Source organism: Grampus griseus (genome assembly GCF_964374135.1).
Source record: "Grampus griseus genome assembly, chromosome: 1".
Taxonomy (NCBI): domain Eukaryota; kingdom Metazoa; phylum Chordata; class Mammalia; order Artiodactyla; family Delphinidae; genus Grampus; species Grampus griseus.
Genome location: NC_139017.1, coordinates 67,919,188 through 67,937,936, shown reverse-complemented (window position 1 = coordinate 67,937,936; position 18,749 = coordinate 67,919,188). Strand labels below are relative to the sequence as shown.

Here is an 18,749-nt window from a genome sequence, read left to right as displayed (position 1 = left end):
TGGACGAAGCCAACCTGAAAGGGTTACATACTGTTTGATTCCAACTACATGACATTCTGAAAAAGACAAAACCATGGAGACAATAAGATCAGTGGTTGCCAGGGCTTGGGGGGAGGGATGAATAACAGAACACAGAGGGATTTTAGGGCAGTGAAACTATTCTAAATGATACTGTCATGGTGGATAAATGTCATTATATATTTGTCATTACCCATAGAATGTATAACACCAAGAGTGAACCCTAATGTAAACTGTGGACTTTGGTTGCTAACGATGTATCAATGTACATTATTAATTGTAATAAATATATCATTCTGGTGGGGGATGTAGATAATGTAGGAGGCTATGTATGTCGTAGGAGGCAGGGTGCATATGGGAACTCCGTACTTTTTACTAAACTTTTGTATGAACCTTGAACTGCTCTAAAAAATAGAATCTATCTAAAAGGGGAAAACAATTTCTGGAGTTGAAAAGTGGTGATGATTGCACAACAATGTAAACGTACTTAGTGCCACTGAATGTTACACTTAAAAATGATTAACATGTTAAATGTTATGTATATTTTATCACAATAAACCATTTAAAGAAAGACAAATGGACTTACCATATGATTTCATTCTTGGACATTTATCTTAAAGAAACAAAAACTTACTTCATGCAGAAACTTGTACACAAATATTCATAGCAGTTTTATTTGTAATAACCCCCAAACTAGAAACAACTAATATATCCCTCAATAGGTGAATAGTTAAACAAAGTAGTACATCTGTACCATGAAATACTATCCAACAATAAAAATATATAACCTGTTGATACTTGCAACAATTAGGATGGCTCAAAGAAATTATGCTGAATGAAAAAAGCCAATCTCCAAAGCTTGCATACTGCATGATTCTATGTATGTAACATTTGTGAAGTAACATAATTTTAGATATGAAGAATGGATTAATGTCTTCCAGGAGTTTGGGAGGGGAAAGTGGGTGGCAATGAGTGACTATAAAGGGATGAAGGAATCTTGTGACATCGGTACAGTTAAGTATCTTGATTATGGTAGTGTTTACATAAGGCTATTTATGTGAATAAATTGTACAGAGCTACACACATACACATAAATAAGTGCCTATATAACTGGTGAAATCTATTCAATAAATAAGCTCTACAGATTGTACCAATGTCGATTTCCTGGTTTTGATATTGTACTCTAGTTATGTAAAATGTTATCATTGGGAGAGGTGGGGGTGAAATGCACACAGGCCCTCCCTATACATTTCTTTACACCTTTCTATGCAACTATAATTATTTCAAAATAAAAAGGTTTTTAAAAAGTACTTTGCATACACTGTCTTACTTGATCTTCACAATAACTATGGGAAATAAATAGTATGATTATTTACATTTTATAGAAAAGGGAAACAAGGTCCACAGGAAGAGTACATAGCTAAAAGCAAACAAAGCCACATCCTCTTAAGTACTGATATATTTATGTAAGTATTTATAAGTATAAAAAGATTTAGAGAACCCAGCTGTCAGAAATAAAAGTGTTCTTTAGACAGCAAATTGCAAAGTAAAAATAAAAAAACAAGCCCTCTGTCTTCCCACAACTTACGATAGACTTGAAGATTGTAGCACCTAGTGGTGGTGGTGATCATTTCAGAGGTCATTACATTTATGTCGGCTTTGTAGATCCCTGAGTCTTCCAACCTCAGATTTCTGAGCTCCAGGTTATAGTTCTGACCTGAGACATTTATTCGTTTATGGTAATTTTGGTGGGTTATGGAAATTGTGGGTGCTGCTCCTGAGTTTCCTGGTGTTACAAAAGCGACAGATGTTTTGGAATTCCAAGAAATGCTGATAACTTTCTGTGATTGTTGGATATTTAAGGGGAAAGTAACTAACTCCCCCAGAATCCCATTCACCATGAAGATGTCTGTGTCACTTCCAGCTGCTTCCAGACCTGAGGACATAAATAGAAAATCATAACCATTTGACTGTTGCACCTTTTAGAATTCCCTGTTCCCCCAGGTTTGGATCTCCCCAAGGAGCCGCTCATCCAGTTTCTTGATGATATCTTCTTTTTTGTGGGGGCATTCTGCTTTAAATATATTTAATATGATGGCTAAATATTCTAAAGGATTCTCTTTCAAAAACTAAGTTTCCCAGTGAATTTTAAGCGATCCATTTCATTAAAATTTATTTATCTAGACATATAGACTCTGAGAGCTAGATGGAATTTGAGAGATGAAGGCCATAGATTTCCATGAGGTCTGAGATATTAAATGTTCTTTCTTTCCCAAGTCATATTGCCAAGTGGTCAAAGAGCTGGGACAAGAGCCTATGATGGCTACTGTGGTCTTTGCAAATAGAGAGCTACACGTATGCCTCTATTCCTAGAAGATATAGTCAGAGAGTGCTTTAGAGGCTCTGGAGTAAATATTCCCCAAGCTGGTGATTTTGGGGGGGCTTTTTTGTTCATTGCTATATCCCTAGTCTTTAGACAAGTACTTGACACATAGTGGGTGCTTAGTAAATATTTGTGGAATGAGTTAATAAATGGAATTAAGTTATGTGTTGCCTAGGATCTTTTGGAGCAACTTCTGAAGTAAGCAAAGTTAGTTTATTCATTTATACTTTTATGAATGAATGAATGTATGTATTCAAGGTCAGCTTTGTTCCAGATACTATGGCAGGTATTTATTAATTTAATTATAATACAAAAGTTTGTTGAGCATCTACTCCTTAAAGCATGATGTAAGGAGATGGGGGTACAATGGTGAGTAAAAATAGATGTAGTTCCTGCTCTCTGGAACTTAACAGTTAAATGAAGAGAACTGGTTTGATTGGATAAGTGCAAATGGTATTAAGTGTTATGGTACTTTGAGAGAGAATAAGAAGGGGACTTGATTTGTTCTGGGAATCCAGCAATACTTTAGGGTAAAAGCTGAAGGATGAATGCTTTTAAAATCTAACACGGAAAAAAATGAAATGTTTATTTTTTTCTCTTCTCCTCTATTACCTTATGAAGATAAATTGATTTAATACATAGTTTGTAAAATGAAAGGCAATATAATTATAGGGTGTTTTTTCTCGTTTTCCTTCTATTCTTTCATCACTTTGTTATTCTCACTGAGCTATATAGTGTGAAATAGTGTATTAAGCCAGCATGTATGATATTCAAAATGCTTAATAACCAATAAATACAGGCCCTGACCAATCAAGTAGGGCTTCAGCCATAAAGAGTAACAGGGCTATTCTGATGAGTACTGGTTGCATGCAAGCCACGAAGAACAGAACAAAAGTTTCCCATGTAAGTGAGTTCAGGCTGACACTAAATTTTATCCAGACTTGGCATAAAGAGGGCAAGAATAGGGCTTCCCTGGTGGCACAGTGGTTAGGAATCTGCCTGCCAATGCAGGGGACACAGGTCCGAGCCCTGGTCTGGGAAGATCCCACATGCCATGGAGCAACTAAGCCCGTGTGTCACAACTACTGAGCCCATGTGCCACAACTACAGAAGCCCGCATTCCTAGAGCCCGTGCTCCACAACAAAGAGAAGCCACCACAATGAGAAGCCTGTGCACCACAACGAAGTATAGCCCCCGCTCGCCACAACTAGAGAAAGCGCATGAGCAGCAATGAAGACCCAACACAGCCAAAAATAAAAATAAATTAATTAAAAACAGAAAAGAGGTCAAGAATAAAGGTCATTGAGAATACAAGTCATTTTGAAGTGTCAGAAAAGCAAAGATATTTCTTAACCTGATGGTGCTGTCTCACTATGGCCACCCCCGCTCTCCAACACAGTAACTCCTTAATGAGCCAGGGACTTCTAATATAAACGTCTTTCCTTTCAGAACATCCAAGATTTTCCCTTAGGAGGAATATCCCAGGCAAGGAGTGGTGACTTAGGTGGGGTGGGCTAAGTACAGAATGAGACATAACAGGGCCCTGAGGGAAAGAGCGACACAAATGATCCCTATCTACAAACATTTATTAAGTGCTAATTAAGTGTCAGATGCTGTGTTAGGGACTCAGGGATGAATAGAACATGGTGGCAGCCCTGAGGAGCTCACAGCCCAGAGAATAAGACACATGAGCATTCAAGTAAACAATAATACAATATGATGAGTACTAAATGGTAAAAGCAAAAGGAACAAACCACTAGGGGAACAGGAGAGACTAAGCTTGCCTTCAGTGACAGGAGTCAGAGTTTATTAAAATCTATTCCTTGAACATTAATTCTCCCCAGAAAAACTCTTCCGCTGGGCTGATAAGGTCGGGTAGAGGGGCACTTAGAGTTTCCCAGCCTGAATTCTTGGATGTGCCGGATATGGACATGTGACCTGTGCAGTCGTACAGAGCCTTGAGCTCAGAAGGACCTGAACTTGATTTAATGCTGCCATGTCACTTTGAACTTCTTAATATTATTTGAAGAAGGGACCCCATATTTTCATGTTCTACTGGGTTCCACAAATTATATGGCTGGTCCTGGTGCCAGATCTCCCACGTCTCATAAGGATTTTTTTTTTTAGTCAGGTCCTTGTGCCTAATTTCCATTCTGTTCTTTGGATTCAGGTTCAGTGTGAGAAGACTCATAATTCTCTTATCAAACCCCAGGAAGTGGTGGGAAGTTTGCTAAGGCTGAGGCTTTCTTAATAGGAACACAATTGTGTGGTCACAAAATGATTGGTGTGTGGTGTTGTTTTTGAAGTTTGTCTTGTCTTCTGCAGCAAGTCATTCAGGAAGTGATGCTGGGGCATCAAAGGATAAGGCAGTGGGGGTGGCAGATACGTTAAGCTAGTGGAAGCCCTGTTGCTATTTTGTGCTGTGGTGTTGGGGATGAGATTCCTGGGCTTGCTGAGAAAAGGTGTAGGGCTTGCACAAACGTAATATGCACCTTTGGACATTCCATCTGAGGTCTGAGGCAGCTGCAAAACCATAGCATGCAGCAGAAAGATAAGGAGGCTTGAAGACATAGGTGCTAGTACTTCTACTTATGAGCTGGGCAAACTTAATAAAACCAGAAGACTTTTCTGAGTTTCAGTATTTTCATCCACAGAATGGAAATAATAACTATAAAAATTGCCTATCTAATTAGTGATCAGAAAATCGTATGAGTAGAAACTCTGGTAACCATCAAACCAAAATAAATGTTAGTAATGATTCTCATTCTCATCCTCACCTTAACAATTAGGACATGCCCTTTAGGGCTTCCCTAGTCCCTCTCTATGATGGCCTTCATGACACCAGGGCCATACTGAAGAATGTATGAAGAGCCATTATTAAGGGCTAATTCAAGTAAAGCAAAGAGGGATAGAGTTTTCAGTACCACTCCACTTGGTGGCCTTTATTCTTCTCTTAAAGACTTCAGTCTTTTAAAAAAAGAATCTCCGTATCAACCAACCCTAATATTTATATTTCTAGGTGCTGAGGGGACTCAAACATTATATTAGTGTTGGAGGAGACCTTAAGAAAACTCAATTTCAGAGAGAATTTGTGGCACAAAAATGTCTTAAGGACTTACTATGAAATGCACTATGCAAGTCTATGATCAAGAAAATTTCCTTGTCTTTTTTAGAAATTTCATATATGCTTAGGGAAATGAGACACACACACAGACACACATAAATCTCCTTTACAATATGAAGTGGTAAATGATAAATTTAAGCAAATGGTAGAGACAATAATTGCAGTAGGATTTCAAAGAAGGGAGAGATCACTTTGATCTGCAGTTGTTAGAGAAAACTTCTTGGAGGAAATAGAATTTGAGGAAGACCTTGAAGAGTGAATAGAATTTTATTGGATAGAAAGGGAAAGGATTGGTGTCTCGGGTCCTCAGGTTCTGAATAGAAGTTTAGAAGCAGGAGAATGTGTGATATAGGTTGAATAAGTATAGATTTGCATAACAGAGTAGAGAGCAATAAGGCTGGAGATATAAATTGTTTAGATTTGGGACAGCCCTGAGTTTGAAGTCTACACCACAGGCAGAGGGGAGCTATTAAAGTTTTTGAGAATAAAAATTAAATGATGTTTTAGGGTCATAGTAGTATGGTAATAACATGTAGGAAGAATAAGAGGAAAGAGAAGCTGGGCTTAAGAAACCATTTCATAGGCTATTGTAGCCATCTGGGCATGAATTGGGGGATGATGATGAGAGTGGAAAAGAAGGGCTGAATTTGAGAGAGAGCGCAAATAAAGGCAAGGAATAAGGAGGCATGTCACAGAATTCAACAATATATTTTGAGTGTCTACTTCATGTCAGTGGAAAACTAATAGCTACTGGAAATTGATTAAGTTTATGCTTGAAAGAAGTCAAAAGGAGAAGACAAGTTTAGTATCAGAAATATTGAATGTGAGATGATGGTGGACCATCTAAATAAGGAGTTGGAAGGATGGAAGATAAGAAAAGTTAATGGATTCAAAGTATTATTTGGGGGGCTGTGACAGAATCTGCTAGTTGTTTTCCAATATTTGTTTTCATCTCCATTCTTAGTAACACATATATATGGAATCTAAAAGAAAAAGAAAGAAAAAAAGGTCATGAAGAACCTAGGCGCAGGACGGGAATAAAGACGCAGACCTACTAGAGAATGGACTTGAGGACATGGGAGGGGGAAGGGTAAGCTGGGACAAAGTGAGAGAGTGGCATGGACATATATACACTATCAAATGTAAAACCGATAGCTAGTGGGAAGCAGCCACATAGCACAGGGAGATCAGCTCGGTGCTTTGTGACCACCTAGAGGGGTGGGATAAGGGGGGGGGGGAGGGAGGGAGATGCAAGAGGGAAGAGATATGGTGTTATATGTATATGTATAGCTGATTCAATTTGTTATAAAGTGGAAACTTACACACCATTGTAAAGCAATTATACTCCAATAAAGATGTTAAAAAAAAAAAAAAAGACTACATTGCCCAGCCTTCTGCTAGCTCAGTTTGGTCATGTGACTAAGTTCAGGTCCATAGGATGAAACTGAAAGTATTGTATCAACTTTTATATCTTTAAGAAGAGGATGCTTTGTTTTCTTCATCTCTTCCTTGTCTCTCGCAGGCTGGAATGCCATGACAACTGGATCTTGGACATTTTGGATCAAGAAGAGGAAGTCAAGTACTGAGAATTGTGGCACAGGAAGACTGAAAAAGTATGGATTCCTGATGACCTTGTGAACTATTCTACCAACCGAACTGCCAACTCCAGACATTTTACATGAGCAAGAAATAAACTTTTTTCTTCTTTAAGGAATTTTTTTTTGAGTCTCTGTCATTTGCCATCAAACTGAAATTCAAGTGGTTTAGGAATCATCTATGGAGAGGAGATGATTGAAGAAGAGGGTCACTCAGGAAGAGTTGGCTGAAGTCCAAGGCTGAGCTTTGTGAACAGTGCTCACAGTTCTAAAAGAGGCACTGTCAAAAGAAACTGAATAGACCAAGTGGTAGGAGTGGCAAGAGAGGAACCAGTAGTGGACAATATCATGAAATCCAGGAGGACAAAAAATCTCAAGAAGGGGGCTGTAACTGACGTCTAATGATTCAGTCTTCAAGTAAGATAAAGACTGAAAGTGATCCCTAGATTTGTCCATTAGGAGGTTATTGATGGTGCTTGAGAATGTAGTGCAAGTTAAGATGATTCAAATGGAGCCCAGAGTACAGAGGATTGAGGATAGAATATGTGGTAAAGAAGTGGAAAAGCTTAATAGTGAAAGAAATGTTATAAGATAGAATAATAGCTAGAGGGTCAAGCAAAACTACTATTTGATTTTGTTTTAAAATAGAAGGTATTGGTGGGGGAAGGGTGGTAAGGAGGGAATTATCCAAATTCTTCAAAGCTGAGCAAGGGAAACTTACTAAGAAGTGTTGGGTGGAATCTAAAGAGATTTTGAAATATCAAATATTGATGACAACAAAGAGGGTGTTTAGACTTAAACCTCATAGTTCCCCTTAGAGTCTATTAAAAACAAAGACAGTGTACATTTGGGGTTTTGAGGGGCTCCCTAGTCTCCTTTCATATACTTTGCCACCATCTACTAGATCCTGTCTGGTCTGCCCCTGCTCTCCTGCCTCCTCTCCTACCCTTCTCTCCCCTACTCACTCCAACCATACTGACTTCCTCATTCTTCAAACCAGCTGCTGTTGCCTTAGAGACTTTATACTTGCTGTCCTCCTTTTCTACACTGTTTCTAGCACTCCCTTACTGTGAAACTCTGCTCCAATGTCATCTCATCAGAGAGAGCTTTCTTAAACACCATGTTTAAGTAGCAGTCTCCTTCCCATCACTCCCTATGGCCTTGTCTTACTTTATTTTTCCTCATAGCAGTTTTGACTACTAAAGCATTGTATGTGTGTATTTACTTATTGTCTTCCCCACTTTGCACCCCCATGAGAATATAATTGCCATGCAGTCCTTGTCTTTTTTGGTCACTAGTATTTCCCTAACAATTAATGGATGATTATTAAATATTTGTTGAAAAACTAAATACTTTTTTGGCTACTGACCCAGTTGCCCTTTTTCTAGCAATAAAAAGCAAGGTAGAAAACTCAGAGCAAGAAAGAGTGAGGGCAAGAGATAACTCTACTGGTCTCTGGGTCTTGGTGTGGAAGGTCCATGGTGTAAACTGATTAATAAGAAGGAGCAGTTGGCTAACTGTAACTACTTTCCATTCCAATATTCTCATGTTGTTAACAACAACAAAAAAATTGCATAGGTCCAGAGGCTGGGGCTTCATAGCATGGTTAGTAAAAGTGTCCTGAACTAGGGATCAAGAAACATGTTCTAGTCAAGGCTCTGTTGCCAACCAGCTAAATGACCATGACTAAGTCACTTACCTGCTAAACCTCAGGATTTTAGTTGGTAAATGAAATAAAATTCCTCTACCACTTTGAGGAATTATGAAGATTAAATGACACTAGGCAGCTCTACCCACCACCAGCCCCTCCCATCAGGAAACTTACACAGTCCTCTTAGATAGCCTCATCCACCAGATGTCAGACAGCAGAAGTAAGAAGAACTACAGTCCTGCAGCCTGTGGAACAAGAACAACATTCACAGAAAGATAGACAAGATGAAAAGGCAGAGGGCTATATACCAGGTGAAGGAACAAGATAAAACACCAGAAAAACAACTAAATGAAGTAGAGATAGGCAGCCTTCTAGAAAAAGAATTCAGAATAATGATAGTGAAGATGATCCAGGACCTCGGAAAAAGAATGGAGGAAAAGATCGAGAAGATGCAAGAAATATTTAACAGAGACCTAGAAGAATTAAAGAACAATCAAACAGAGATGAACAATACAATAACTGAAATGAAAACTACACTAGAAGGAATCAATAGCAGAATAACTGAGTCAGAAGAACGGATAAGTGACCTGGAAGACAGAATGGTGGAATTCACTGCTGCAGAACATAATAAAGAAAAAAGAATGAAAAGAGATGAAGACAGCCTAAGAGACTGCTGGGACAACATTAAATGCACAAACATTCGAATTATAGGGGTCCCAGAAGGAGAAGAGAGAGGGAAAGGACAAGAGAAAATATTTGAAGAGATTAGAGTCAAAAACTTCCCTAACATGGGAAAGGAAATAGCACCCAAGTCCAGGAAGCGTAGCGAGTCCCATACAGGATAAACCCAAGGAGAAACACGCCAAGACACATAGTAATCAAATTGGCAAAAATTAAAGACAAAGAAAAATTATTGAAAACAACAAGGGAAAAATGACAAATAACATACAAGGGAACACTCATAAGGTAAACAGCTGATTTCTCAGCAGAAACTCTACAAGCCAGAAGGGAGTGGCATGATATACTTAAAGTGATGAAAGGGAAGAACCTACAACCAAGATTACTCTACCCAGCAAGGATCTCATTCAGATTCGATGGAGAAATCAAAAGCTTTACAGAGAAGCAAAAGCTAAGAGAATTCAGCACCACCAAACCAGCTCTACAACAAATGCTAAAGGAAGTTCTCTAAGTGGGAAACACAAGAGAAGAAAAGGACCTACGAAAACAGATGCAAAAGAATTAAGAAAATGGTTATAGGAACATACATATCGATAATTACCTTAAATGTGAATGGATTAAATGCTCCATCCAAAAGACACAGGCTTGCTGAATGGAAAGAAAAACAAGACTCATATATATGCTGTCTACAAGAGACCCACTTCAGACCTAGGGACACATACAGACTGAAAGTGAGGGGATGGAAAAAGATATTCCATGCAAATGGAAATCAAAAGAAAGCTGGAGTAACAATACTCATATCAGAAAAAAATAGACTTTAAAATAAAGAATGCTACAAGAGACAAGGAAGGACACTACGTAATGATCAAGGGATCAATCCAAGAAGAAGATATAACAATTATAAATATATATGCACCCAACATAGGAGCACCTCAATACACAAGGCAACTGCTAACAGCTATAAAAGAGGAAATTGACAGTAACACAATAATAGTGGGGGACTTTAACACCTCACTTACACCAATGGGCAGATCATCCAAAATAAAAATAAATGAGGAAACAGAAGTTTTAAATGACACAATAAACCAGATAGATTTAATTGATATTTATAGGACATTCCATCCAAAAACAACAGATTACACTTTCTTCTCAAGTGCGCATGGAATATTCTCCAGGATAGATCACATCTTGGGTCACAAATCAAGCCTCAGTAAATTTAAGAAAATTGAAATCATATCTAGCATCGTTTCTGACCACAAGAGAAATTAGAACTCTTGCATTCTTATACGGTAATGAAAATTCTGAAAGAGAAATTACAGAAACACTCCCATCTACCATTGTAATGAAAAAAATAAAATACCTAGAAATAAGCCTACCTAGGGAAACAAAAGACCTGTATGCAGAAAACTATAAGATACTGATGAAAGAAATTAAAGGTGATACCAACAGATGGAGAGATAGACCATGTTCTTGGATTGGAAGAATCAATATTGTGAAAATGACTATACTACCCAAAGCAATCTACAAATTCAATGCAATCCCTATCAAATTACCAATGGCATTTTTTACAGAACTAGAACAAAAAATCTTAAAATTTGTATGGAGACAAAAAAGACCCCGAATAGCCAAAGCAGTCTTGAGGGAGAAAAACGGAACAGGGGGAATCAGACTCCCTGACTTCAGACTATACTACAAAGCTACAATAATCAAGACAATATGGTACTGGCACAAAAATAGAAATATAGATCAATGGAACAAGATAGAAAGCCCAGAGATAAAGCCACACTCCTATGGTCAACTAATCTATTGCAAAGGAGGCAAGAATACACAATGGAGAAAAGAGAGTCTCTTCAATAAGTGATGCTGGGAAAACTGGACAGCTACATGGAAAAGAATGAAATTAGAACACTCCCTAACACCATACACAAAAATAAATTCAAAATGGATTAGAGACCTAAATGTAAGACAGGACACTATAAAACTCTTAGAGAAAAACATAGGAAGAACATTATTTGACACAAATCACAGCAAGATCCTTTTGACCCTCCTTCTAGAGAAATGGAAATAAAAACAAAAATAAACAAATGGGACCTAATGAAACGTCAAAGATTTTGCACAGCAAAGGAAACCATAAACAAGACTAAAAGACAGCCCTCAGAATGGGAGAAAATATTTGCAAAAGAATTAATGGACAAAGGATTAATCTTCAAAATATATAAACAGCTCATGCAGCTCAATATTAAAGAAACAAACAACCCAATCCAAAAATGGGCAGAAGACCTAAATAGACATTTCTCCAAAGAAGACATACAGATGGCCAAGAAGCACATGAAAAGCTGCTCAACATCACTAATTATTAGAGAAATGCAAATCAAAACTACAGTGAAGTATCACCTCACACCAGTTAGAATGGGCATCATCAGAAAATCTACAAACAACAAGTGCTGGAGAGGGTGTGGAGAAAAGGGAACACTCTTGCACTGCTGGTGGGAATGTAAATTGATACAGCCACTATGGAGAACAATATGGAGGTTCCTTAAAAAACTAAAAATAGAATTACCATATGACCCAGCAATCCCACTACTGGGCATATACCCAGAGAAAACCATAATTCAAAAAGACACATGCACCCCAACGTTCATTGCAGCACTATTTACAATAGCCAGGTCATGGAAGCAACCTAAATGTCCATTGATGGATGAATGGATAAAGAAGATGTGGTACGTATATACAATGGAATATTACTCAGCCATAAAAAGGAACGGAATTGAGTCATTTGTTGAGATGTGGATGGATCTAGAGAGTGTCATACAGAGTGAAGTAAGTCAGAAAGAGAAAAACTAATATTGTATATTAACACATGTACGTGGAACCTAGAAAAATGGTGCAGATGAACCAGTTTGCAGGGCAGAAGTTGAGACACAGATGTAGAGAACAAACGTATGGACACCAAGAGGGGTAAGCCGCGGGGGTTTGGGGATGGTGATGTGCTGAATTGGGCTATTGGGATTGACATGTATACACTGATGTGTATAAAATTGATGACTAATAAGAACCTGCTGTATAAAAATATAAAATAAAATTCAAAAATTCCAAAAACAAATGACACTAGAGTGCTCTCAGGTGTATATATCAACAGAGAAGAATCTAGAATCCCCAAAGGGAGTCTTGCCATGAAGAGCACCCTCTTTCTGCCCCTGTGTCAAGCACCATGACTTAGTGATGAAGATCCAGACTGCCTGAGCTTGAATCCTGCTTCTGCCAGGTTCTAGCCATGAGACTTTGGGAAATTTAACCACCTCTCTGTGTCTCAGTTTTATCAGCTTCTAAATGAAGCCAATAGACTAATAGTAGCATTTACTTCATAGAAGCGTTATGAGAGTTAAACAAGTTAATATTTGTAAGCCTTTTGGAAAAGTACCTTGCATGTACTAGGCACCATATGTGTTTGTTATGTAAAATGAAAGCATTATTACAGAGATTAAGATAATATCACCAGACAACTTTTATGTGTTCCAGAAGAAGAGCTGCAGTATTGGGGAGATGTTAGAGAAGGCCAACATGAAGTTATTCATGGGAGTGGAAATAAGGAAGGGTAAACTCTTGCTTAATAGTGACCCAAACCCCTCACTTCTTTAGGATTCTTCAAGTCAGTATTTCTTGTCCTTTTTTTGACTCCAGCTAACCTTCCCCTCCTCTCCTCCCATTCACTGCCTGCCTGAATATTCCAGGCCTGGAAGGGTGACCAGACGTAGCACCACCCAATGGCACCCAGAAGAGAGGTGGTTGTAACCAGTTATTCTGAGTGAAGTGAAGTAGCAGACAAAGAGGAAACAAAGTGTTAGCAGCCAGAAGTTTTGTGTTATTCTCCATGAGCATGGAAAGTCCTTGGTTATGAGGTTTTAAAAAAAAGGAACCTACCACCCCCATACAATAGTATGCTATTTTCTGCTGGATTTTTTGTTTTTTTTACTTTATATTATCTTTACTGAGATTTGGGTTGACTTGATTCCACTTCTGCAAAACACACCCACACACCCCCCCCCACACACACACAGATTCTCAAAACAGAGATGGGGTCCTGACCACCCATTGTTTTATCACTACTGAGCACTGTAAGCATATAATCAAAAATCGAGTATAACAAAGGAAATGTGGGTACATACCTCTACTAACATCAGCTCCCCAATTGATTGTTCACACCTCTTTCTTTTCCAACTTCCACGTAGATGAGTTTAGATACCCCCAAACTTACAGATTCATCCTTCTCTTAGGTTCAAGAGAAGAAAGGTTTGATTTAGAAAATACTTGAGTAACCCAAGTGGCCTAGCACTGACTTTTGGGCTCCTGTTGTGAAGGCACTCTGGCTGCCTTGTGGGTCACCATATTGATCTCTAGGGCTGCTTTGTGGATTGGGTTGGTGTGGTGGGTCACTACCCCCTCTACTGGAGTCCTGTATTGTCACAAGTATGCAGCTTCGAGCCTCTACTTGGAGACTGGATTTTTAAGCTAATGTCCTGACACCTAGTTTTCCCCATACTTAATATATTTTTTCTTGTCTATAACTGGGCTTTTGCTCTTTTTTTTTTTGAGCAATAGCCAATATTTATTGAGCACTTACTATGTGCCAGACATTTGTGCTAAGCTCTGTATCATGGAATCTTTACAATGATTTGCTTTATTTATTTATATTTTTCAAATTTTTATTGATTATACTCCATTTAAAATTATTAGAAAATAATAGCTATATTCCCCTGTGCTATACAATACACCCTTTTGCTTGTCTGTTTTATACATAGTAGTTTGTTTTTCTTTTTTAACAACTTTATTGGAGTATAATTGCTTTACCATGGTGTGTTAGTTTGGGCTTTTGCTTTTAAGCCCTTTCTGAGTGTCTATGGTAGTAGTCTGCTCAAATCGCTTTCTAGAACAGAGGCTTGGTCTTTATCTTGAAGGCCCCTCTTCATTAGGACTTTGGACTAGTGGCAAATTGACTCTTGCCAGGACCCTTCTCCAGGCATGAAGTTCTCTCCCTAACCCACAGGATGATGGTTGGGGCCTACTTATCCAGGAACAGATATCCAGAGGGGCCCGCTCACTTCTCTTGTACTTTTAAGTATCACCTGCTGGAACACACCATGATGTGCTCTACATTCAACAAGACATCAAGACCTTGTTGATACTGGACGCTTGTTTGTTCTGAAGAAGAAAATTCAAGTCAACACATAACCATGTTCATGTGAATGATACCTGAACCATGTCTGGATATGGTCATTTCCTTGGATATTCTGCCTTGCTGGCCTGCCTAAACTTCTGATATTGGCAAAGGTCTGGCCTCTAACCCCCATCCTCCTCTGTAGGTAGGTATAGAGATAGGCCCAGCTTCTGCTGAATAATCCTTTCTTGTTGGGAATAAATCACCATTCATGATAAATCCCAAAGTGGGATAACCATCAATCTCAGGGACAATTCCACTTCAGCATCAAAGTGGGTGAAGGCAGCACTGCTCAGTGGTTAAGCCTAAAGACACTGGAGTTCAAATCATACTTCCCCCACTTTTTGGCTAAATGACTTCTGATTTTCTGTGTTAATGTCTTCATCTGTAAACTGGGATATTAATAGTATCCATCTCATAAGGTGTTGTGAGGATTAGACAAAATAACAAACGTACACTACTTAGAGTAATGCCAGACATGTAGTGATTGCTTCATAAATGGTTAATTATTACTATTATTGACAGGAGAGAGGATAAGGGAGCAAGTGGAGGGGCTGAAGAAAGAGAAGTGAGAAAGGTGTGGAGAAAAGGAAGAATTAAAGGAGTGTGAGAAAGAACACGTAGAGGAGCATGAAGCAAAAGCGGTGGATTCTTGTTTTCTACCCCAGAGGGTAGGTAGCTAGCAGAATACTTGGAGGGACAGTCAGAGTCACAGTGTTCACAGGTCATGATGAGGAAGTTGAGATTATAGAGCATAAGACTGTGAGTCTTGGTTCTTAGAGAAAACTTTTCCAACATGGAATGGTCATGAGCTTTGCACACTCAGACTCCTCTTATTTCAGTGATTTCAAGGGAAAATGGGATTTCCAACCCCCTTTTCCCACTGCATTTCAGCTGCTTCCACTGCTCTGAATTCCAGGGAAGTAAGTAAAGTCAGTGTTGATGTCTAAGCCCAGTGCTAAATATAAGGGACCACCTTTGCCAGGAATAGCAGCAGGGGGGATTTCGGGTATATTTTTGACTCAGGAAATGTTGGTGGAATAAATTTTAAAAGGTAAACAGATCCATTCAGCAAAGGCAAATTGTACCTGAAAGTACTTTTAGTTTTGCTGCTATAAAAACAAGTTCCCACCCCTCATTTATGGATCCCTGACAAAATGAATATTTCATCCCTGGTTTTCTCTTATGGAACCCCAAAATCCCACACCTAAGCTCAAATTCCCACCATCTTTTCATGTGCTCATGTTCCTTGGATCATCCTAAACGGAGGAGTCTCGCCCAGGATCTCAGTGCAAGAAAGCCCTGGCTCCTCCTAAAACCACGTGAAAAGCAAGTGTGAAAAACAACAGCATTAGCTAATATTTGTTAAGCACCTACTATATTCAGATACTGTGCCAAGTGTTGTACATGGATTATCATTTTGGTTCTCAAAACAATCCTATTGTACTAATAGTTCTCCCATTTTGAAATCTAAATAACATTTTTGGGGCCCAGGATGGGCTGTCCCCAAATATGCCACAATGACGTATTGATTATTATTATTACTTTTTGGCCGTGCCACTTGCAGGGATCTCAGTTCCCCTACCAGGGATTGAACCCGGGCCATGGCAGTGAAAGCCCAGAATTCTAACCATTAGGCCACCAGGTAACTCCCAATGTTGATTATTTTGAGTTGAAGTTCCTTAAGAAGCAGCCAATGCAAGAGGGAAACTCTGACTCTTCTCTGTCCCCCTGAAAGCAGAAAATAAATCTCCCATATGAAAGGTGCACTCCCTATATCTGGAGGTACAAGGACATCCTTATCACCAGAGACAGGGAATTTGGGGCAGGGAGCTTGTATAAACAAACCTTGTTACTTTAATTTACTACTTCAAGCCCAAACTCTGTTTACATTCTTCACTGATTGAGCACCCAAAGCCTAAGTTTCTTTGTCCTGTTGATTCTTCACAAGTTTATTTTTTCTTTGTCTAAAAAGTATAAAAGCTGTTTGTGTTGGCCACTTGTTAGGTCTAATTTCTATGAGACTTCTGTGTGCACAAATTAAAATTTGTCTCTTTTCTCCTATAATTTGTCATGTGTCAATTTTATTATTAGTCCAGCCACAAGAACTCAAGAGGGGGAAGAGGGGAAATAGTCCTCTTCCTGACAACAGGTGGAGTTTATATAATTTTCCCAAAGTCCTAAAACTAATGGATGAATGATTCACTGCTAGCTGATTTGACAACTTCAATTTCAGTTTCAGTAGATGAGGCAAGTGTATCTTAGAGCTGCCTTTCATCGTAGCATGTTTTGCCCTTTGAAGAGTATCAAGGACGTAGAAACTGAATGAGTGAAGAGGTCAGAAAAGTGTGCAGCAGAAAGAACTATAGCCCTGGGGTTAACAGAACAAATGTCCATTTCCAGCTCTACCAATTTCAGGTTGTGAAATTTCAGGTGAATTGTTTAACTTGAATCTTAGACTATACTTTTTTGCATAATGGAATTAATAATATCTATCTTGCTTACTTAAATGATTTTAGTATGTATCACATAAGAATGTGGGCATAAAAATTGTAAAATGCTTTCCAAGTTAAGTGGTATCAAGTACCACCCTGTCCAGCCCTTCTTTGGAAGATTGGGGACATCCCTAGATTTACACTTAGGTTCTATTCAACTTTTTTCCCCATCTACTTGCATCTTCTACTTGTATGTCCGGATGACTAACATAGGCTCTAAAACCCTGACCTGCCCAGTGGATACAATACCTATGAAGCTCACATTAAATGAGCCACAGTTTTAAATGGTTAAGGGAACCAGAGACACCAAAGTGCATGGATTCTACCTTTTCAAGAAATCCTAACCCACTAGATACTCTGTGTTCTAACTTATGCCAGGAATTTGCTAATGCATTTCCAAAGCTGGTAAGAGACACTATAAGTAGATTTAGAAATGCCAAATATAGTCAGTTTTTACATAAATAAGGCAATTGTTAGGATTCAATGAGATAATATATGCAATGACAAAGCACTCCCAGAACTATGTTGATGTTACATAAGTTTTCTTTGTACTAACAACAACCAATATGCATTTAACCTTTATAATTTACTGTTAAGCCATAAGTAAGAAAAACAGAATTTTCAGTTCAACTTCTCTGTTTCTTTTTTGAGAACTAACTTATTTGTAGAACAGGGATGATAATCCCTTCTCCATTTATTTTAGGGTTTTTGGAGGACAGAAGCAGAGCAATAGCTCTGAATTTACTTTGAAAATAAAGGGGGCTTATAACAATGAAACTTTTACAACGATAATTATAGTCATGCATCTCTCTAATCTGCTGGAGAAATGAAATAATTGAGAAGGGTCTATCTCTGTTAAAGTCTATATAACACATTCTAACACCAAAAGAAAATTGCTTTTAAGTTTTTCAAGGTTTTGGATTATCTGTTCCTCTGTTGGTTTTCTGGGCAGGTCTACCATATGCTGACTCTTCTGAGCAGAAGGGTTTGTCTCAGATCTTTAGAGACTGAATACAAATAAAATTCAGAAATATAAACTCTAAACCTGAAAAACAGTTAGGTTTGGATTTTAGGTCTCTCCCCAGTCAGTTGGATTCCTTTTGAGACCCAGGGTGTTTCTGTTAAAGCAGATCAAAAGGGCAATTCAATGTCTTCCTTAAGGGAAATTTCTAAAACAACAGAAAATTAGGAGGGGATCATCAAGGGTCAGAACTCACAGGTTTGTAGACAAAGGAGCAAGATCCATAGGTGGTGAAGAGCCATCTTCTTCCAGAGTATAAACTTCTGTGTAAAAGTATGACTCTCTTCCAGCGGAGAATCAGTCTCACTTCTGTTTTCATGCCCCTTTTTATAGAAGGCATTGCAGAAAGGAAGTGAGTTAGCTGATGAAGGACATGCTAGTTTTTTTTTTTCTATTGTATAATTAGTTATTTTTTCAACAAATATTTATTGAATGCCTACTATGTGTCAGACACTCTTCTGGGCACTGGCAATATAAAGAACAACAAAGCAATTGATCACTCTCCTTTCATGGAGCTCATATTCTTGTTGGGGAGATCAATATTAACAGGCAATATAGTGTGATAAGT

At 38.4% G+C, this 18,749-nt stretch overlaps 1 protein-coding gene across 2 annotated transcripts in view; it reads right to left on the bottom strand.

Annotated features, from left to right (window-relative positions):
• The window catches only part of CD84 (CD84 molecule), a gene marked incomplete at both ends in the record, with an annotated part of 33,941 nt that extends 15,514 nt beyond the window's left edge, over positions 1–18,427 (bottom strand). Inside the window, 2 exons of one of the 2 annotated variants that reach the window (XM_082662575.1) lie at positions 1,607–1,954; positions 18,378–18,427. In XM_082662575.1, coding sequence (XP_082518701.1) covers positions 1,607–1,954; positions 18,378–18,423 — 394 coding nt within the window. The remainder of the gene's footprint in view (positions 1–1,606; positions 1,955–18,377) is intronic. The other variant, XM_082662576.1, reaches the window with a different exon arrangement.
• Positions 18,428–18,749: the final 322 nt, after the last annotated feature.